Below are 23354 nucleotides of genomic sequence, written 5' to 3' on the forward strand. Positions count from 1 at the left end.
GAAAACAATCAGATGAGAGAATTAGGCCACAGATGTGATGTTCGAGGACTGTTTGGATTGTGTAAAGTAAGACCCAGCGCCAGAGGCAAGGAAAGACTTCGACTCTTTATTCTTCGTTTCACTTCTTCTCACCTTCCTGAAGGGAGGCCATTCCTCCTCCTGCTGCATGTCGGGGTCGTCGCTAGGGTCCTGAGGGTCGTCGCTAGGGTCGCAGTCGGTGTGGAAGACGTTGGCTGTGCCGAGTTTGTACAGCGGCGTGAGAGCGACGCCCGACGCGTCCCAGAAACGCACGGTGCCGTCCTCGTGCCTGTGAACACACACACGGTCAGGATAGTGCATAGGGGGGGTGTGTGTGTGTGTGCGTGCGTCATGTACCAAGTGTGTGTGTGTGCGTCATGTACCAAGTGTGTGTGTGTGCGTGTGTCATGTACCAAGTGTGTGTGTGTGCGTGTGTCATGTACCAAGTGTGTGTGTGTGCGTGTGTCATGTACCAAGTGTGTGTGCGTGTGTGTCATGTACCAAGTGTGTGTGCGTGTGTGTGTGTGTGTGTGTGTGTGCGTGTCATGTACCAAGTGTGTGTGCGTGTGTTGTACCAAATGTGTGTGTGTGTGTGTGTCATGTACCAAATGTGTGTGTGTGTCATGTACCAAGTGTGTGTGTCATGTACCAAGTGTGTGTGTGTGTGTCATGTACCAAGTGTGTGTGTGTGTGTCATGTACCAAGTGTGTGTGTGTGTGTGTGTGTGTGTGTGTGTGTGTGTGTGTGTGTGTGTGTGTCATGTACCAAGTGTGTGTGCGTGTGTTGTACCAAATGTGTGTGTGTGTGTGTCATGTACCAAATGTGTGTGTGTGTCATGTACCAAGTGTGTGTGTCATGTACCAAGTGTGTGTGTCATGTACCAAGTGTGTGTGTGTGTCATGTACCAAGTGTGTGTGTGTGTGTGTCATGTACCAAGTGTGTGTGCGTGTGTTGTACCAAATGTGTGTGTGTGTCATGTACCAAGTGTGTGTGCGTGTGTTGTACCAAATGTGTGTGTGTGTGTGTCATGTACCAAATGTGTGTGTGTGTCATGTACCAAGTGTGTGTGTCATGTACCAAGTGTGTGTGTCATGTACCAAGTGTGTGTGTGTGTCATGTACCAAGTGTGTGTGTGTGTGTGTCATGTACCACGTGTGTGTGTCTCGTGTACCGCGCGTGTGTGTGTGTGTCTCGTGTACCGCGCGTGTGTGTGTGTGTCTCGTGTACCGCGTGTGTGTGTGTGTGTGTGTGTGTGTCTCGTGTACCACGTGTGTGTGTGTGTGTGTCTCGTGTACCACGTGTGTGTGTCTCGTGTACCACGTGTGTGTGTCTCGTGTACCACGTGTGTGTGTGTGTCTCGTGTACTGCGTGTGTGTGTGTGTCTCGTGTACCACGTGTGTGTGTGTGTGTGTCTCGTGTACCACGTGTGTGTGTCTCGTGTACCACGTGTGTGTGTGTGTCTCGTGTACTACGTGTGTGTGTGTGTCTCGTGTACCACGTGTGTGTGTGTGTCTCGTGTACCACGTGTGTGTGTGTGTCTCGTGTACCACGTGTGTGTCTTGTGTACCACGTGTGTGTGTGTCTCTTGTACCACGTGTGTGTGTGTGTGTCTCGTGTACCACGTGTGTGTGTGTGTGTGTCTCGGCTGTCATGCTCAGATCTAAAACAGCTTCTCAATATTGGACAAAGATGATGGCAGTAAAAGTCAAAAGTTAAAACAATCCATCCTTAAAAGAAGATGATTGTTTGGACCAAAATGTCATGATGATCCATTCAATCGATGTAAATTTCACTAATACATGTTTTTGTTAGCCCAGCGTCTCATTTCATTATCTCCCAACGAGGGAAGAGTGTGTGTGCCGCACGCTGCCGCCTTGAGAAAAGATTTGTCTTTTTCCTTTCTTCCTCCAGAGCGCTCTACATTTTTCGTGCGGCCGCTCCGAGAGCTTCTAGTTGGAAATCCCTCTTCAGAAAGTCGCTGTCGTCTCCACTTTACTGCCAGAGACACACACACACACACACACACACACACACACACACACACACACACACACACAGCCAAACCGTGGCGACTCCTCACATTCCAACCAATCCAGCTGTTTTGCTTTATTCACATGCTGTTAGTTGTGTCTCATTGTGCCCCCCCCCCCCCCCCCCCATGCCAACCGCTAGCTCTGGCAAACATCTGCAGTTGGCCACATAATGCCAGTTGCCTCAGGATTTCCTTGTTGCCATCAAAATGCTGACACATTTTCAAGTCCATCCGATTGTATCCAGGATATCCACGAGGTTTACATCAGAAAGAAACAAGGAAGCAGCCGATTTGTGCCATGAAAACTGGCTCCACCTGTGACTGTTTATATACGTGTGTGTGTGTGTGTGTGTGTGTGTGTGTGTGTGTGTGTGTGTGTACCCTGTCAGTAGCAGCTCTTGTTGTCTGGGTTGAGGAGCGAGGTTCTTCCCTCCACAAATGGGCCACTTCTGCACAAACAGACAAAAATTGGAGAAAAGTTAGAACTATAACAAGCTGAAAATGTGTAAATATGTCACGCATATGAGCCGCAACATATTCCTGAACCCTTTCCACTTCATACCGCCGGCTCACAATGAACTGGCCACGACGTAAAGGCTTTCACATTTGGATGAGAATGTGTTCAAGGAAACACAGAAAACTCTGATTTGTTGGGTTATGGCTCTGGCTTGGCTTCGCACAGACAGACAGAGAGGAATTATCAGCGTACCAGCTGTGAGTGTGTGTGAGTGTGTTTGTGCGATAGTGTAATCTGACAGCTGATCTAAGATACAAAAGCTTTTGCAAAGCCTCTAACTGCTCACACCTGCTCTTAAAGTTAACACACTGGTGGCCACACTCCCGTTTAGCTGCTCAGCTGGACGAGTAGCACCGCGAGTAAAACCGTCCATTTAACGTCAACATCCTTACTTTAAACCTTAATATCTTCACTGCACTCATTACCCATCGTTACTGAAGGCAGCCTCGATTCAGCCATTTGGTAGAAAGCCCTGTAACTCGAGTGTGAGCGTGCTGGTTTGTGTGTAAAACGTGAGCACCGACTGGTATTGATGGCTACATTTAAAGCATGAGCAGCCTGGCTATTGGCCATACTCTGTTCAAGGCGTTCTCAGGTTCTGCTGCTTACACGCGTCTTGGATTTCCTGTAATTGAATACAGTGACATGAATAAACCAATTTACAGAATAATCCCGCCGTTCGTGGCGTCAGGCCAGCAGTTCCTGCCAGCTTCATGTGGACGGAAATGTGTGGAAAAGAAATTGGAGTTCTGATATTTGATGATGCAGAAAGAAGTTGGTTAAAGTAGACGGTCAAAAGCAGTGCAGGCTCTGTGACAAAGTCCATGTCGGATAGAAAGATAACAGGCGGCTTCCACCGAGTCTGAACTGTGAAGCCAACTTGCAGTCTTTCTAATGACCACCAGGGGGCGACTCCTCTGATTGTATAGAAGTCTATGAGAAAATGACTACTTCTCTCTTTATTTATACATTTTAAACATGAGTTTATGGTCTCAATCTCTAGTTTCAAGTCTTCTTTAATACACTTCATTTAGTAAATCATGGTTCCATTTAGAGTAAAATACAAAATAGAACAAATGCTTCAGGGCGGGACACTTTAGCAGCATGTTTTTTCACTTAATTCTTGAAAACGTCTTATTCAGCGTCCGGTTGTACTGGCCAAAATGACGCACTCAAGGCTTAAAAACGGCAGTCCACAAACCAATGGGTGACTTCACTTAAATACAGTCTATGGTTAGAGGCTTAAATCATTAAATCTATTGCATCTAGTAAACACATGTCCCATTTATTTGTGTTAACCTACTCGTGTATATGGTTTCATGACATCATTTGGAGTATTTAAAACATATCTAAAGACTACTGGCAGCCACATAAGACATGTCAGACGTGGCCGTGTGCTTCTCACCCCGTGTGCGTGTTGACGGCCCTGCTGTGCTTTGCCGGCGCTGACCAGCCTCTCCCAGAGTTTGGGCGGGACGCTGGAGACGTGGAAGGAGCAGGTGATGGCCGAGGAGTGGAGAGGAGCCAGGTAGGGAGTGGGCAGCGACGGCCACCCGGGGGTCTCCAGGTCAATCACAACCAGCTCCTCCTCCAGTAGCACCACCACCGCAGACGGCTCGTCAAACTCTGACAGGGAGAAACGAGATGGAATGAAGGGCTGAACGGTCTGGATTATACACAAAAAAGTGGAAGAAAATCCACGGATACACATCATTAATGTTGGCCGGGCACTGACCGTTCTCCCGCTCGCCGCTGTGGACGGTGAAGAAGTCGATGACTCGCGATGTGAAGTCCAGAGTGACGTGGTCTTTGTCCCGTTGGAGGGTCAGGCAGTGGCGGTCGCCGTAGCTGGCTCTGGGCATCCCGCCGCTGTACAGCAACACCGGGGAGCTGGAGCGAGGCACACGGGACAAAGAGTCGTGTTCATCGGTCATCTAGAACCGCGTCAAGCTAGCGTTTCCAAGAAAGGCATCATTATTTTAGATTTTAACAATAGTGGACTGGGTTATTTCTTTACTTTTAGGAGAAAATAAATGAAATTTAGAAAATAAAAAAGGTTTTGTGGATGAGAAGTGAGTGTGATCAATGAGCTGCTGATTGTGTTCACTTTTTAAAATCAGTACAGTAACATTAAAAGCAACTTTTGGATTTATAGGGGCATAAAACCCAGGTGAGAATGTATTTATAGAGTAATACAAAAGAAAAGACAAATAATTCAAAGAAAAGACGTCTCAGAGTTAAAGACTATAAGACTATTTACTGTCCTGTCTGAGTCAAACAGGAAAAATACGTCACAAAATAAGTTGCACACCCCGTCTGCGTGGTTCTCCACAGGATCTTGTTGATGGCCTTACAGGGAAATGGACCTGCGGCAGACAAACACAACAAAAACATTAGAGAGAATTTGGTCAGACTTGAACTGATAAAAACTCCTTTGAGTTCACGAGAAGACCGACTACCAGGATCCTACTGACCAGAGCAGCGGCTGTCGACCTCGTTACAGAAAAGAATTACGCAGCTTTTGAGTAATTATAATTTTTCATGACAAAAACAACAACTTGTGAAGCATACTGACAAAACAAAACACCTCCAATGTGGTCAATGTGGTAATTCTCACCATAATAACGACCAACTAGGAGTCACAAAAAGGCAGAACTCATGGATCATTAATTATCGGGCATCATATTAGTCTTTGTGGACAAGAGCATGGATGACATGTGCCTAAACTTGTGTGTGTGTGTGTGTATTTCTCACCGTATGGGATGGTGGAGGACACTGGCTGGTGATTGTAGGTGTTGCCGTTAGTAACAGCCCACACGGAGTAGCCCCCATCGTTATGGGAACTGACAAATATGTTTCCAGAGCGTTCCCACACCAGACTCTCCAGCTGCTGCAGGGGGGATTGTTACGCAGTATTGTTACACCTTAAAGACGACTTCCAGGAGCACCGCGGCGCTCGTTATGTCGCTTTTGTTGTTGTTATTACAAACAGCGAGATAAAAAGACCCATATAGAAAAGAAATCGACTGTATTTTTAATTTACATGACTTGTTTCAGTGAAAAAAAAAAAAAAAAAAAGGAGTCACAACTTTTTTTTTTAAAGTAACGCCATCATGAAATATAAATCATAGAACTTCATCAGTGAAAAAAGTTACACACAATGTGCAGTGAACTGTGAACCAGGTACCTGCTTGCCCAGGAAGAGCTGCTCGGCATGCCGGGTGGTCATCTCCCACAGGACCACCAGGCCTCGGCTGTAGCCAATCAGAATCTTCCCCGGCTGCTGAGGATGTTCCTGGAGAGATTCCACCGGCCCCAAGGATTTCCCACATCTGTAATCATCTGGCAGGCTGGGAAAACAACACATGAGCCGTTACCCCACATGCTGTGAATTACAAAATGTCTGGCATTTAGCTGCACCTGCTATCACGTGACTAAAAGCTCCGTACACAGGTCATGTGATAACGAAGAACGAAGACCGCCTAACAAGGCGAGCGGGTTCTGGTGGGATTTCATGATCGAATACATGTGATTTTTGAATTATTTCAAAAGCTCAACTACTAATAAATCCATCTGCTGATCGGTAAATCTGTTCAATAAGCACCCTGTAATTTATCTGTATTTAAAGCCATGTATAGAAGCACATCAGCGTGGGCATTTTCCTTAATTAACGGGTCAAAAACTCAGTGTACTGTATCAGTTCATTAAAAAGTGTGCACAGCGATCCCACAGTAATACGCCACAAAGAGGCTTTCGTACAGTTCCGTCTCTAACATCATTCATAACATCATATTGCAGTCTAATAATACTTATAATCAGTAGTCCATTAATCAGAGAAGATCAATATACAAAGCAGAAGCATTAGAGTGCAATAACATCTGTCAGTCGGTTTTATTTATTTTTACGCCTCGTTTGTAAGAAGTCAGTGTGAACAGGAACCGGAACTAAAATGCAACAATGTATAATAAAGGTGTTAGAGCAACCTCAGACTATTTTGTTACGGATACTATTAATGTTTAATGTTCGTAATCGGCCATGTTCCTTTAAATGCACGTTTTGAACCCCGGCTCTTTCGTAATGATGTCATTTACGATCAATCCTTGACGCACAAAATGTGAAAGAGTAAGACGACACAAGGAGGCGAGGAAAGCGTGTGCTCGTTGGAACTGAACCGCAAAAGATATTTTCTTCTTTTGCACAAAAACACCCCGAAGAAATAAAGTGCTCAAACGTATCGAATCAAGTTCAAACCATCTGTATAAAGTCTGATACGACCACACGTTGCTCTTCCAACAACAACAACAACAGCAACAGTGAAATCCACATGAGGCAGGAGTTAGTGAACTAGACATTCCTCTGGGGCGGCAGAGGAATGTGGAGCAGGACACACCCTGAAGATGTCAGAGGATTCCCTCAGCGAAGGACGGAGAAGAGACCGAAGACGACGAGAGAGGAGAGAAGACGGAGTTAATGAGGAGAACGACAAACAAACAAAGTGGGGAAGAAAAAAAAGACAGCAATGCAGCTTTCTGGTCTCTCTGCTGCGGATGAGGCAGAACTATCGCAGAAGAGACAGCCAGCTTGCATGAAACACACACACACACACACACACACACACACACTTTTGACTGCTTTGGTAGCGTTTACTGAGGAAGATCCTCTCCGGAAGCACGGAGGCAGAAACATTCCCGACAAAGCATTCCATTGTCTCCGCCTCTCCGTTCACAAGTATTTTTAGGGAATCCAGCATCCTGCTACAGAGTCCCGGTGATGAGCCTGTGTGTGTGTGTGTGTGTGTATGTGCGCACACACACATACACAGACAGAGAGATATAGCTGAAGCACTTCCCCAACCGGAACACTGTGTTTTGGCAGCCGGTACAAAGCCTCCCTGTCTAAAACCTCCCCTCCTTTGCATGCACACACACACATGCAAACACACACACACATGCAAACACACACGCCTCATCAGGACCCTCATTAGGCCCGAGTTCTGCCCACTTCCCTAAACAAGCCTGTTTAATGAGGGGTTTGAGCAACCAGTCACACAGCGGCATGAAAGAGAAACAGTAACTCTGATGTCGGTGCAGCGAGGAAAGAAAATTATATAAGAAAATGAATAAACTACTACGTTTACTGGATTAAATATGAAGCATCATCTACATAAAAATCCCCGCAAAGTGATAGTTCCCTCTTTGTTTGTGCCGTTTTTCAGTGTTTTGGCGCGACATGAATGGAGCCGTTCCCCTTTGACACATTATGAAGGTCTACAACCGTTTTGTCAGAAAGTCACACAGCTACTAAAGTACGTCACATTCTCAATGACCACTAATTGACTTAAATTAAGTTGACAAGCAAGAAAAGAAGCCTTTTGTGTCACGTTTAAAGGCCCAGTTTTTGGCTTCATCACATTTAATGAACAATTAGTTTGTATTGATCAAGAGTTTAAAAATCTGTTTCTTCAGGACATTTTAAAACAAATGTAAATAACGCGACATAACCTTTATCCGACCGAGCCACGCCCACTTCAAACTAGCGTGAAGAGCACAGAGGAAAACACAAATATAGAAATGCATTATGCCGAAAGAACCAAAACAGACGTTATTTTGGCAGCAAAATTGTGAGTTAGTGCGAGACCCCGATCACCGACAGCAAAAGGCTGAAGAGAAAAATAAAATCTAGTTCAGGTCTTTTAAAAGAAGTCTGACAGTAAACATTTTTGCAAGCGAGATTTTGGAGGCAAAAAAGTTGCTGCTTTTAGAGCATAACTTTACTGATATTCACTGTTGCTATTTTATTGGACTGTATTCTATTTTATCCACCCCGTTTCCCTTAGGCAAAACATTCAAATTCCTATCCAAGATTTACTGCACATATCTAATGCAATAGCAATGTCCCAAAACAGATGCCTCAACATCTACATCCGTCCTTTAACTGAAGATATTATTATTATTATTATCTTCATCCGATTTAGTTCTTCTCCCCCAAACATCCCACCAGCAGCTCGACTCTCAAAACAACGTTCAGGGGAACAGATCGTTCTCATGGTCATTGAACCACATGACCCCGACCTGCCTGCTGCTGCTGCTCGGGGTCAAGAGGGATGTGTGTGTGTGTGTGAGAGTGCGTGAGTGTGAGTGTGTGTGTTGCTCAGCTGGAGCTGTGAGAAGAGGAAACTGGAGCGTTTAAAAGAAGACACACTGACGAGAGCTTTATGCAACGAAAAGGAGAAACTACGCAAGAGCAACACAGGAAGTGCTTAAGAGCGATTTGTTATATACGTTATAGATGCAAAATAAATAAGAGATGGAATAATATTATTATTAACGCAGTGCTTTTAGGCGACCCTCTCACCTCTGCATGACCTGATCCTGGAGCAGCGTCTGGTTGTCCTTCAGCGACAGACGGGGCAGCTCCAGGAAGTAGACGCCCCCTCCCTCTGTACCGATGCACAGCAGGTCGCTTGACCTCAACAAGAGGAGGACGGTCACCCGAGTGGCACTGAGAAGAGGAGGAAGAATGAGAAGAGTGACGCCGGCGCTCATTTTAGTGAGATATATTGATGCATGTAATTAAACTGCAAGGTTCTCCGATGACCAGCCGGTCAATTATCAACAGGCTTTATCGTACCTGCAGCTCTCAATGCCGGGTCTTCCTGGGAGGATGTAGCTGTCCACTTCCTGCAGACAGACCACGCCTTCTCTCTTGGCCCCTCCCACCTCTCTCGGGGCCCCGGCCACCAGCTCCCACAGGTGAATGGTGTTGTCGTCCAGCAGCGACAGCAGGCGGCCCTATCACAGGTCAGAATGAACACGAGTCGCCACTTTGGCCACGCCTCTCGTCACAAAACGAGTCATTCAGAAAGAAAAAATAAGCGGCTTTACCTGTCCAGGCAGGAAGTGGATTTGAGTGACAGCGGTGGTGTCCATGTGTAGTCCTGTGAACTCCACACCAGGAGAGCCGTAGCTGAGAGGATCCCGTCAAGGAAATTCACAACAAAGCAAACTTTATACTGAACAAGGATTTAAAGTCAAAACATAGTTGCAGAACTTTACACAACTAGGAGCAATATTTATTATACATCCTGTATATCTGCCACCGTCATGCTGTGAATGGTGGAGGAAACGATTGCTTTTCAAAATAGAAACTGAAGTGACGGAGACCTGCAACGTTAAACTGGTCATTCTGAGCTGTAGAGCAGAAGAAACACGCTGGTTAGGCGCAATGGTCGGGGAGAAATTAGAACCCTATATAACAAAGCTCAGGGCAATTTCCAACACCAGATGACGCAGATGCTCAAAACCACCACTCTGCATGTGTGTGTGTCTGTAAGTGTGTGTGTGTGTGTGTGTGTGTGCGTAATCAGCAGCAAACTTCAGAGTCCTCTTTTTGCTCGTCCAGTAATTGAAGCCGAGCAGATAAAATAAAAAGCTACACTCAAGAACTGTGACGCAGAGTAACCGACTACGCTAAATTGGTCTTAACTGCAAATTAGCGCACACACACACACACACACACACACACACACACACACACTATCGACCCACTTAAGCATACTGCTTACATAAGCCTGTAGGAATGTGGTTTAAAAATGCAGAAAAATATGAGAGTCCTCTCTCTGGAGAGCTGGTTTTATATTTTTCCTACCACCGTTTTACAGTATTATCTTTTTTTCATGGAAGATATTATGAGTACATATATTTTATTACCATCTCGTGAAATTCCAATTCATATATTCACTGGCGGGGGGTCTCATCTTTCCTACTTGCCCAGGAGGAATTGTTCACAAATCCACTTATTCTACTTATCTTCTCCTCCTTTCATCCCTCCGCTCTCAGCCTCTGTGAGATTACTCATCCCCTAATTTCTTTAACCCTTTCCTCTGCTTTCCAACAGCTCTCTCGTCAGAGGAAAGGTGACTACAAATTGTTTGCTCGCTCCCCAGCAGAGTTACAATCCCAACATTTTTTCCGCTGCCTTCTTTCTCAGCTCCAAGTTCCCTCCTTCACTTCTTCCCTCCACTTATTTACCACAATAAGGAACACCTGAGACAGCTAGAGGTGTGAGAGGAACGCTCACATTCACTAGCTTTATTAAACAAGATTGTGATTGGGGTGTGCAAAGAAACTTTAAAATGAAAGCATTGTTAATAAGGTTAATTTTCCTGAGCATCACACTAATCATTATGCAGAACGGGTTGAGTTGAACCAAGACGCCAAACCATATTACCACTTTTAACCTTACATACTTCGCCTCCACAATAAAAGCTCAAGACTCACAGGCGAGTACCTTTATAAAATCGAGAAAACTGACAGAAAAGGTAAGTGATTACAGATCAGAGTTCCACCACTAAGTAAAAAAGAAATCACAGGGACTGAAAACAGATGGACAGCAGTGGTTTGTCGGTGTATTCCAGCTTATGACTACAACTCATTCATCACAAATCTATACAGCGACTCCCACAAATGTAAAAGCTGGCTGTGCAAGAAAAGAGGGCAAAAAAAAATAAAAAATCTATCATCGCATTGGGAAAAGAAATGAGACCACTAATTGCTATTTAAGAGTCAGAGCCGGGACACTTGGCTGATCTGCAGCACCTCTGACAGGAACCAGGCAAAATACCATCTCCCATTTCAAACTCTGCCATTCCACACAATCCCGAGGAAATATGTCCGACAAGCAGCTGCGCCGCCGTAAAGCAGGGCAGAGGTTCTTTATTGCTTTAAGACGGAAGGCAAACAAAGACAACAACACAATATAAAAGCTGTGTCCCATGAGTCACACACATCCTGGTCATGGTGATGTCAGAGGACAGCTGGCGGAGGGATTCCCAGTTATGATGTCATCAGTGTGTGTGTGTGTGTGTGTGGTGGTGGGGGGGGGGGGGGTTCTGAATTAAGCCCCCCACACCCACCTCAAGGCATCTGCTCATTGACTAATAATACAAGTCCTCAAAAGTAGTGGGCAGATATTAAATCTCCCGCTTGAACCGCCAGGCTACAGCGTTAAAAAACGATAGATATTTGAAAAGGCACACACACACACACACACACACACCCCCCCCCCCCCCCCCCCCCCCCCCCCCCCCTCTGGGAGCAATAACTCACCACAGTACATTTTCTGAAAGTATAGCAATTAGGATTTAACCTGAACGACAGATGGTTTGTTACACAGAACCGTCATTGGAAAAAAAAAAGAGGCACTTTCAACAAATACTTGGATGAAGCATCTGTCAATCAAACTCTTGCCGGTGGAGTCGGGAGGAGAGTGAAAACTTTTTCCCCATCGAGGAAAGCCTTCAGTGTCGTTCTTTAAATGAAGAAACACTCTCCGGTCCTGCTATGACTGATGCTACTGCAGCAGCCATTGTTGTTTGAAGCAACAGTCGCCTCTGTGTGTCGTCGCATCGCGAGATTCAGCTGACGTCAGAAGTCTCTCGTCATGAACAAAACCGTTGGTGGTTTTGATAAAGTTGTGGTTTTGATAAACAAGACAAAGGGCTTGTGGCTCTGTAAAGGCCCTGACCCCGTTGGTGAGTGCCTGAGGTCCTAGTTTTTGGGGTTTGTCCGGCACCGAGGCGCCAGATCGCAGCTTTTTGACGGCTTCTCATGTTAAATTAGGGGGCGGAGCTTATTCGTGAGAGAAATCAATACCGATTGGCTGTTCAGCTAAAGCGAATCCGTGCACATGAAGAGAAACAGACGTGAGGAACACAAACAATTAGTTGTTTCCATGTATTTGGTTATGAACAAAAAGTATTAGACAAATTGAAGTTTGACCATATGATTTAAAAAAAGCCCTAAATTACAACACAATCCATTCACTTGGGAAAGTTGGGACGCTCACATGACTAAAACAAAGACACTCCTATTTATTTAAAAACGGTAATTGCCAGTTTCCTTTCTCAACTTATCCTGATTAGACTTCTGATAAACATCCAGGACTGATTGCCTCTTCAAAACATTTCACATGAAGATATGCTAATAGATATGTGGCTCAAATAAACAATAAAGGGGATAAAAAGAAGAAGAAAAAAGGGAATTGCTTCTAATTCTCAGGATGCTTTGCCAAGAACATCAGAGGCGTCTCCGGCAGTTTAAAAACCCAGAAGAAAAAAGCCCGTAACACCAAAAGGATGAAGGTCATAAGCTGTGCAAAGAGCTGGAAACACTGACTCAATGCAAAGTCATTCAAACGCCTCTTCAACTTTGGAAATGTAAATTGAAAACATCAATAAAAATGAACCGCAGCAGCGAGACGACACACTCCCAGAGCTGCAAGCGTCTCCGGGTGATAGTGTTGAAATGTTCCTCACAGAGCTACATGGGAAACTTAAATCTTTGAGCAACCTGTTGAGTGACACACTGGTTTCAACACAATGATCTGAGCAATGCAGAGATTTGCTGCGTTGCTCACCGGAGAAGCCCGATTGCACACAATGGAGGCCTACAGTAACTCATAATCACTGTCTCTTTCTCAAGCACACACACACCCCAAACTCACATACACACACACACCTCAGACACACACACACACACTGTGCAATTGCCCGGTGATGCAGACAGAGAGCGTTAGCAAGGATAAAGCGATTTCACGGTCTGAATACAGACAAACAGAGGGCATTGTCCACCATGTCGGACACACAGACAACAGCCAGCGCACACACACACACACACACACACAGACGTGACAGAAGATTGGGACGGACAGGAAGGAAGGACGGATCACTGGATCCAAGAATGAATGTACAAGTTGACCACACACAGAACGAGGATTAGTCAGAGAAAAAAAAAAAAAGTCAAAAAAAGTCAAAAAAGTTGAAATAGAAAAGCAAAAGAAAAGTCAAATTGGATTTAGCGCTAAACTTTTGAGGCATCATTTTCTCCAACTCCTTTTTTTCCCTTCACACATAGCAACACACACACACACACACACACACACACACACACACACACACACACACACACAATCACAAACTCCTCAGACGTCTGGCATAAGGCAGTCGACAACAAGACAAGCCAAACAACTCCACCCACCCACTAGAGAAACAATCCTGTCTCATTTGCATCCTCCCCCTCACACACACACACACACACGCACCTCCCCCCCCACCAACATGGGACAAGTCAAACAAGACACACTCGACTGTCAAATAAAAGTATGCTATAACACAACAAACGTTCAGGGTCCCAAGAGGATGAACCCCGAATGTTTTTTTGATATCTGGAACAATGGAAGAAAGTGTGTTCAACCGACACGTCTCACACTCACACACACTCACACACACACGAGAGAAAACCAAACACCCTTCTGTCTCCACTCTCTGAACTCTAAGAACGCCTGTCCAAGGAATGCCCACAGTAAATTAAAGCCCTTCTTGGAGCGGGGCATGCATGGTTTTGGTCTATTTTGAAAGGTGACCCTGCAAGTTTTTGTTTCCAACAGTCAGAATCACTTGAAGTGCTGCCGGCATCGAGTGAGAGGAATAAAAGAGGTTTGAAAACAATGAAGAGGGAGACGAGAAGAGGTTTTATTTCCACCGGAATCATTTCTGAGAACAAATGAAGCCATAGTTCATAGTCAAAGTTAAGATTTTAAATGAATATTTGTTATATTTATTAGCACTTCTGGCGGCTGACGATACAATAATGTGCTTTGGACTAAATGTTTTACTGGTTTGGGTCGTCTGGACTTTTGTCATCAATTGGTGGATCAATAATGAGGCTTCACAGCTGAGCCTACATTTGTGTATTTGGTGGTTTTCTTGTTGGTGTTCTGACCAAATCACAAGATTCTCAGCGTTCCAGATGACACAGTCGAGTGTTGAGTGGTTTAACAAAAAAGGACAGAAGGAATAACTGATTTCGAGAGCAAACTGGTCCGAGGCGGTTCGGGTTCTCGTTCTGGCCGGGTTCGGTCCGAGTGAAGCGCCGCGCCCCGTTGGGCCGCCCGAGAGCGTTGAGCAACTTTTAAAGAGTTTCACAACTCGTAGAAGTATTTCATCAGCTAATGTGAAAGTTTATTGGTGGACGAATGCCATGACATTTTTGGAAGAGACGCTCACGGTCCCCTCAGGATGAATTGTAATCACTTTAACTTTTAAATGACATCGTCAGGTCAAATTTAATCAGTCAAACAAAATCTGTCCAATACTTTTGTTTAAACCAAATACCTGCAAAACCAATGACATTCCCATCAGCCTCAGCTGTACTGTGTGTTTACGTCAGGATATGGGGAACATTATACCCAAACAAGGCTGTAGACTCACTATTATTTAGTTTAATTAACCTTTAGTCACATTTACACGGATCAATATCAACCAAAAGGGATTGAAGAAGACTTTTACTTGAGTCACTGTCAAATATGACCAGATCGGACTCAAAAAGATGGATCAATGTGGTCCATCAATCCTAATTTATCGCCATGTTTATATTCATTATGTGCTGGAATTTAAATATTTTGTTGAAGTTTTGACCACTTTGTCTCTGCATAAAAAAAAATAAAAAAAAGTTTACACTTCTAATTCAATTTTGAATTTTTTTTTTTTTTTTTTAACCAAGTTGCTGGTTTATTTATTATTTTAATAAAAATTCAGAAATGTATTCTTACGTTTTGTTTTTCTGCTCTTTCAACACTAATAACTATGGAAGCCCATTTTTGGCAGTAAACGGAAAAAAATTCTGAAAGTTGAAATTATGAGATAGTAAGTACGCATGACATTCCAGTGGCTAGATAACAGGAAGGAAAAAACCTTGCCTTTCTTATCTCATCATTTTGACTTTAAATCTCACAAGTATGACTTTTTAATCTTTCTATTTTTTCCTTTACTGCCGGAAATGGGCTTCCAGTTATCGGATCGCTATCGGGGTCTGAAAAAGTCAGATCAGTGCATCAAATACTTAAATTAGTCACAACAACACCGGCCATTAAGCACCATTACTTTCCACTCTGCGTTCTCCTCCTTTAATCTCTCACTTTTCCTCCGTCATTCCTCATAACTCAGACCTCTAGGAACTGATGAGTCAGTCTGGGTAAATGTTTTCTTATTCGTCTCCACACCTCCAGTCAACATCCTCTCCAGTCTGTCCAACTTGGTGAGACCACACACCCTTTATCCCCCCACCTGCTGCTAACTGGAAGTGTGTGTGTGTGTGTGTGTGTGTGTGTCCATTCATCTGTAAGAGCGTCTAGGTGTGGGGGTGAGAAGATCGGCACATACCAAAGACGGCGGGACAGAGGAGTGAGGAGACAGAGAGACATGATGGGAGGCCAAAACAGTGCTTTACTGCATAAGAAAGAAAGCAAGTATAGAGAGAAGGCAGTGTGTGGGTGAGGAGTGAGGAAGAGGAGGTGGTGAAGGGTGGGAGGAATGTTAAAGGCTGCATCTTCGACTGGATTAAAATCCCACCAAACAATAAAATACTGATTTATCGAAACAAACAAATAATGCAGATTGCGCAACATGAGATGTTTTGTTGTATTCTCTCAACACAAAGCAGTCTGAGCAAAGCATGACAATTAATGTGACTCAAATACTAAAAGATGGAAATTGTTGAGGGAAAAGCTGAAAGGGAACCGTTTGGCTTGTGAGGGAATTTACTGTTTTCACCACAATCGACAAATTTTTTTTTAAAAAAAGTGTTGACTTTGAGGACGGATAAACAGTCCAAGAGTCCTCCACGTGACGCTGAAGCAGCCGTCAGCCGACCTCTCGGGCCACGAAGGACAAGAAACTCTGAATATGAACTCCAGTGTTACTGTGACATTGCAAAAGAGGATGACTCACAGCGCGAAAGTACAGATTTCAGGATGCACACACACACACACACACACACACACACACACACACACACACACACACACACACACACTTCTGTCACACGAAGAAATGCCAAAAAAAGAAAATTGCGTTATTTTCTTTCTCATCTTACAAACAAACTCATTCGAGCATTTGCAACTTGCCAAGAGATAAGATTCACTGAATCAGCTCAGCGTGGTGTGTGTGTGTGTGTGTGTGTGTGTGTGTGTGTGTCCGTCCCACAGGATGTCAGACAGACAGAACTGACAGCTGGAGCTCACACACAAACACATCGATCAAAGCTCTCTCTCTCTCTCTCTCTCTGTGTGTGTCTCAATATTTGCTCGTCCTCTGACTGTCGATACTGAGGCTTCATGGTCACAAAGTTTCAGTGTGACTCAGCATTTATATTAGTGTGTGTGTGTGTGTGTGTGTGTGTGTGTGTGTGTGTGTGTGTTAAGCAGGTACTGTACGACTGTGAGGAGTATTTTCAGACTTTTTTTGTACCCACATTTGATGTATTTCTACCAACGAACTCTGCTGCCCGGCGCGCTGAGCTGCAGACTTTCAATGCCCTCGAGCCCGCGAGCACTCCTCATCCCCGGCAACCGCGCTGGTCGTCTTGGAAACCAATTCAAAAGCTTCCTTTATTAAGACTAGACTCAGCAACAAAGCTCTTACTCACCCAATCTGCACACACACTCAGACACACACACAGAGAGGGAGGGGAGGGTTAACCCAGGGCAGCGCAACATGCATTCTTCGACAGGAGACTCTTCAAGATCGCCCCCCCCACACACACACACACACAATCTCCCTCAACATACACACTTACACACACACAAAACAATCTCCACAGCGCATTGTCCCCCTACCCTCTGCTGAGCCCCAGTCTGTGGTCGAAGCAGAGACTCTCAGGGCGTAATATGACTCTGCCTTTATAAACACGGAGCGAGGGAGAGACGGGGAAGGACGAGCGAGAGGCCGATAGAGAGCGAGAGAGCGGAGGTTAAGGAATCACCGACAAGATGGAGAACAGAAGTTCAAACTCAAGTTTGCAGTTTCACGACTCATTCTTTGTAATTCAGTCGAGAAACTTAACGTCTGTTCTCTTCCGTTTTTTTTTGTCTCCTCCTACCTCTCAACACACACAGAATTAAACCGCACATCTGGCAGTGACGCTGGAAGTGTGTGTGTGTGTGTGTGTGTGTGTGTGTGTGTGTGTGTGTGTGTGTGTGTTACATTACTAGCAGGTATGCTGGCAATCCCACCCAGGTCAAACCCAAGTCAGTGAGTCTGTGAGATTATCAGGGAATGTGAACATGCACACAAAAACACTTCTTCAAAAAAATGAAGGCCGCCAAGATTGGGGGAAAGTTCGTAAAAACCCACCGCAGCCCTGAAACCAGAGCGCAGTGAACGGGAGGATTAGTCGACCAGAGGAACAAGAAGACGATATTGTCATAGTCGATTAATCGTTTTAACAAAAACACCAGGCTATTTTTGTTTGTACATCATCGTGAACTAAATCCTTTTACTTGGTTTGGCTTCTTATCTCCGGCAGGAGAATCATGCGATCACTCGGATGCATGCGTGCGTGCGTGAGTGAGTATGCAGGTCTGTCTGTCCGCGGCTAATCTCGCACTCCGCAAAATATTTCCAGCGCTCATTAATGGCTGACCTTTCATGTAACGGTGACTCAGACTCTAAAAACACCTTTTATTGCCTGTTTTATGCGGCCAGTGACTGCCTGCTGACTCCTCACTCACTACTCTTAACCGGCCCCCGGTTGGTAGGGGCCGCTAGTGATAACACAGTGTGTGTGTGTGTGTGTGTGTGTGTGTGTGTGGTGGGGGGGCTATAGACTGTACGTCTATTGAGTTTGCTCACTTTTAAAGTTTTGCAACTGAACGACACACACAGCCGCTCAGCGTCCAGAGACACATTTATTCTGTGCCTTTTAATTTCTTTATCTCACGTTACACATGTTAAAAAAAAATGTGCAGCCTTCGAGTAGCGGTTAGAGGGAGCTGCACAGTCGGTGAAGTCATCTGATTAGCAAAAAAAACATACATTTGAGGTTCATTTAAACATTACACCTGTGGTAGCTTAAAAAAAAAAAAGAGTTATAATGCCGTTGTTCGTGATCTTTTCTGTTTGAGGGTTGCAGGAGCTATAAGAAGTTCAGCAAAAGATGCTTTTACTTCTTTAACTTTTGTTTCACCTGAATGTTCAACAGTCTGAACCGCTGAAATAAATGTGAGAAACAAGAAAGTTTTTTCTTTTGTTAACTTTCCAGATATTCTCCGTGGGTTTTACGCATGGTGGGAAATTCCAACAGCAGCTGGGACCTTGTTAAAAAGCAGGATGACTAGTCCGAGTTTTGAGTCTCAGTCGTTTTGTTAGAGTAGGTATAGCCGTCTAGAGGAGTCATTTTCCCTCCCCTTACATCTCTGTAACATTCCCTCGTCTTCACTGCCTCTGTTTATATCCATCTCTCCCCTCCTCCACCCGTCTCCCTCTGGGGTGGAAGTGCCTGGTACCACCAGTCTCTCTTTCCCTCTCTCTGAAAGAATCGATTCTCCAGTCAGTCTAATGCATCAGTACATAACACACAACCACAGCCAGACTCCCTCCACACACAGATAAATGTGCACAGATTGAATAACCACACAGTGTTTGCGATGAACATACAAACACCAACATGCTTGTGTTCATAAATCACATGCTCCCTCTCCTCTGCAGCTTGAACACGCGAGTCAAACATGAAACATGTGAGAGGCGAGCGTGCAAAACAACCTTAGCGTACGCTTTAAAACATCAACGTCACGTTGCACAGGACGATGCTGCTCGACCAGACACACAAACATACACGCGACAACAAGGCCTGACGTTAGCCCGCCACCAACGTCACGATAACGCAGCCACAGAGAGACGAGCGAGATCGAGAAAGCGGACAAATCGGGAGCATCCGAGCTGCTGCTGGATTTTCTGACGCAACGAACTGTCTCCGATCCGAATGATGGTTCAGCCGCGATGCATCTCAGGAGCCAAACCGACGCTCGTCTCCGACACAGCTTTACTGGGTCGTCCATCTTATTCCGTGTCGCTCAAAACAGATGGAGTCCTGCACCGCCACTGCCGAGGGTTTGATTCCCTACAGGCCGCAAGATTTCAAAAGATACGTTCATGGTATTCATGGGCCTACAGAGGATGACAGCATCTTTCCAAATAGCGTATGTAATGATGATGTTGTTTTGTTTCTCAGTCTCGGGTGTTATTTTCAAAGCTCTGGCCATTGGATAACATTTCATTCTCTTTGAAATTAAGTAAAGTAGAGCAGGAACTCAAGCAGCAAGAAAACCACATTTTGACCTTATTAAACTAAACCACTAAAGCAGAAAACACAGTTTGGGTGATCATTTGACTCCAATTTCTCTTTGATTTTGAGGGTTTGTTTGCAACCTGCCTGGTCACTCATGCTGCCTCCCATGCAAGACGCCAAATTACCAGAAACATTCAGTTGGCGAGAGAAACATTTTAATAGCACCCCAAAAAAAAAAGAAAACAGCCACAACTATCAAACCCAAAACCAAGGATTGTGGAAAACAACTAAACTTTCCTCCAATATTGTGAGCGTAGAAGGAAACAAAGCCTCTTCACTTAAGTGGTGCAGACAGTGCAACTCCCCACAGAGACAGACTGCACACACAGCAATGCAGCGCTCCACTAAACCGGAGTTATATAAACAGCTCTGCTGCAGATGCATCTGATCAGAATTTGCTCAACAATCATGAAAGCACTGCGAGGAATCGTGAGAACGAGGAAACCGACAGCAGCGGCACAGACCGTAACTTAAACCTCAATTAGCGTCACAAAGCTATAGTGTGACAGTAGTTTAAAGAATCAATAGTTATCGTCCTACAACCGGCACAAAACACTGAATCCTGAGAGCAGGACATGAAATAAAAAAGGACAGCTGCATGAAATACTGACTTCTGTTACCCTCAAACCAACAGGAGCTGCACTGCAGAGCAACAAATAAACATTGCAGCACTTCAAAAGATAAAAAAGACAAAACCAGGAGAGAAGCAGTAACTCTTTCTGGAGAAGAGTTTTTGTCCTGCAGGACGTAGTCGCTGGATTTGATCACATAGTCAGCTGTGACTGGGCGACATGAACTAAAAACTAAGATAAATACCAGTAAATTCAAACAGTTTGTTTGATAAAAAACATAATACAGTCTAACCCGTTGGAGACTGGACTGGAACTGCTTCAACTACAGTTTTAATTATTCATGAATTGAAAATTGTCACATTAGTTAGGCCTCCCCCCACCTCTTTGTCGACTTTGATTACTTTCTTCTTTTATGCTTTTTCCCCCCATGCTGAATGAATTAAATATTTCCAAGACATTTGTGGTAAACACAAGATTCAAAATGGTGTTTTTTTTGTACGATTCCTTGTGGAGAAACTCTGTTTTACAGATCGATTAGTCGACAAAAATCACGTTAATGTCGGTCGACCAATCGCTTCTTCGGTGGAGGACAGGTAAAGCGTCGGAGAATCATGAAGTTGGTCATTTCATTAATCCAGATTGTCGCCCAGCGTGATGAACTGAACCCTCAGTGATAGTAAAGGATACACTTTGATGGCTCCTGACTTTGTCCCGATGGCCATAAGTTCCAGTTTGGGGTCGAAGGCCAAAGCACTGGGCTGGTGAGGGAAGCCATGCTCCACAGTCTAAGAAGAGAAACAGACAGAATCAGTGGGAAAGACAAACAGACTAGAGAAACATTAACAGATTACACAAGAAAGAAGACCATGAAAACCCTCATTTATTGTTTTTTAAGTGATGAATGTCTGACAGACTGACGAGGCGTCGGAAAGGGAGGCGTCACTCCATAAAGTGAGAGGAAACTTATTAAAAAAAACGCTCACTTGATTACAGCGCTCTGCAGACTTTATGAAATGGGATTAACATTAATTCACAGCTTCTCCCTTCTGCCCACGAGGAGAAGAGGCAGCTGGGAAAGCGTTCAGATCCAGAGAGAAAGAGAGAAACCGTGACCTGCTTCACAAAGAGGTCTAGGGGGTATTTTTCTGGTCGGGTGTCCAAGAAATGTGGAAATTGTGCATTCAGCAGGAGCTCAGATATGCAGTAAAACACAGGAAGACGTCGGCGTATTTTTATTCATAAAGCCCTTAATGGCAATTTGCAGCCATACGTCGCTTCCTTGTTAAATCGGTGCTCTATAAATTTGGGGAAACTGCTTTTAGTGTTTAACATTTTACAACACACGTTAAAAACACAATTGTACTTAAAACCATGATTATGAACGCGTCTGCTCTTGAATGTGACCGCGTTCTGTTGGTTGCTTGTTCATTACTTTTATTGTGGTTTCTTAAATTGTGTTTCATTTAAAGTGTGTGTGTGTGCCCTCAATGATTCCTCTAGATTTAAATTAAAGGTTGAATTAATTAATTAAGTAACACTTTGTTTCTTTAAATAACGGATGACACACACAGAGAGACAGTTACATCAAAGTAACACTCCTGGTGAGAGACCACCTCTGTGATAGTTGTGGCAGCTGGTGTCACACTTCTAAAAGTGTGTGTGTGTGTGTGTGTGTGTGTGTGTGTAACAAACAGCTCATGAACTTTAGACGCGATGCACTCTTCAGCCAACCTGAATAAACTGTTTAAAGGCATTCACTTTGTAGATGCCGACATCTTTTTAAATGCACTTCAATGCAATTTGACAATCATTTAATTAGATTTAATGATTTTTTGGGCAAAAATGCCACACATTTCTGTGTTGCAGCTTCTCAAATGTGCTGGTTTTCTTTGTCACGCATGATAGTCATTGGGTTTTAGACTAACTATCCAACAAAATAAGCAATTCCAATGTTTAACTTTGAGCTTGGGGAAACTGTGATGGACATTTTCCACTTTTTAAAACAGCTCAAACTAATATAGGTTATAGTAGTAATGCTGCACTATATGTTTGCTGTATTATTTGAAATAATCCAGTCATGTGATCTGCTGTGCATGATTAAAAATGTGGGTTTTTAAACATAAAAAAGTTCCAAAGGGCTCCATCTTTTAGAGTGACCTCACTAACCTGAGCTCAACCCAATGCATCAGGTGTAGAGGCCGCTGGCAATGTGCAAGTCATGCAACAAGCTCACCTGCAACTCATGTTTGATTTGCACAATCGTCAACACAATCCATGGACTTCGATCTACTTTTAGGCTTCTAAATGTATTTCAGGACTGACGAATGAGGATGAGTCTGATAATGTTGACTTTACTGTTCACACACACTGGTTTACATCCATGTGGATGTGATGCCAGTGGAAGGAAATCAAGAGGTTTATGCTCAAAGCATCAAAAGAGCTTCTTATTTATAGTGTTGTTGTAGCTTTTTGGACAAGAGTCCAACCTGTCAGCACACTGACAGCCATCTTGATCGATACAACTCATCTTGTGAAGCGTGATAATCAAATCCCCGCCCATGGCTGATGACGTAATCAGTTGATGGTTAATTACAGAAATGTTTGGTTTCCACAAAAAGGTGAAAAGCACCACTTTGAAAACGCGGGCCTCGTTTGGGTGAAAGCCAATTAACACGCCGTGACTGAAACACGCACGCACGCACACACGCGTGCGCGCACACACACATCAACAAAGCGCCCTGCAAGCGTCCAAGTCCAGCCTGCACTCAAACACATCACATCGAGCTGCAAACAGAAACACAGAGGAGGAGCGGCCGAGACCAAATGCTGCAGAGGGCTCGAGTTAAACAACCTGGTCCGGTTAGGAGAGATAGTTTAGGGAGGAAACCCTCTCTCTCCCCCCGCACCCCCCATCCCTCCCTCCTCTCTCCCCCACCGTCCCGTTACTTTACCTTGCTGAAGGCGAACAGCTCCTGCTTTATCTTCTCTCTCTGCGGGTCGGTTCCCTGCCGACGAAACCTAAACTTCATCAT

At 44.4% G+C, this 23354-nt stretch overlaps 1 protein-coding gene across 1 annotated transcript in view; it reads right to left on the minus strand.

Annotated features, from left to right (window-relative positions):
• Window positions 1-23354, minus strand: part of llgl1 (LLGL scribble cell polarity complex component 1) — a gene marked incomplete at its 5' end in the record, with an annotated part of 33695 nt that extends 10341 nt beyond the window's left edge. The window contains 12 exons of the mRNA XM_079233059.1: window positions 133-307; window positions 2432-2499; window positions 3973-4193; window positions 4303-4457; window positions 4879-4933; window positions 5322-5457; window positions 5755-5917; window positions 8922-9068; window positions 9198-9358; window positions 9452-9533; window positions 21010-21107; window positions 23274-23354. Coding sequence (XP_079089185.1) covers window positions 133-307; window positions 2432-2499; window positions 3973-4193; window positions 4303-4457; window positions 4879-4933; window positions 5322-5457; window positions 5755-5917; window positions 8922-9068; window positions 9198-9358; window positions 9452-9533; window positions 21010-21107; window positions 23274-23354 — 1542 coding nt within the window. The remainder of the gene's footprint in view (window positions 1-132; window positions 308-2431; window positions 2500-3972; window positions 4194-4302; window positions 4458-4878; window positions 4934-5321; window positions 5458-5754; window positions 5918-8921; window positions 9069-9197; window positions 9359-9451; window positions 9534-21009; window positions 21108-23273) is intronic.

This window comes from Taurulus bubalis, assembly GCF_910589615.1.
Source record: "Taurulus bubalis genome assembly, chromosome: 17".
Lineage (NCBI taxonomy): Eukaryota > Metazoa > Chordata > Actinopteri > Perciformes > Cottidae > Taurulus > Taurulus bubalis.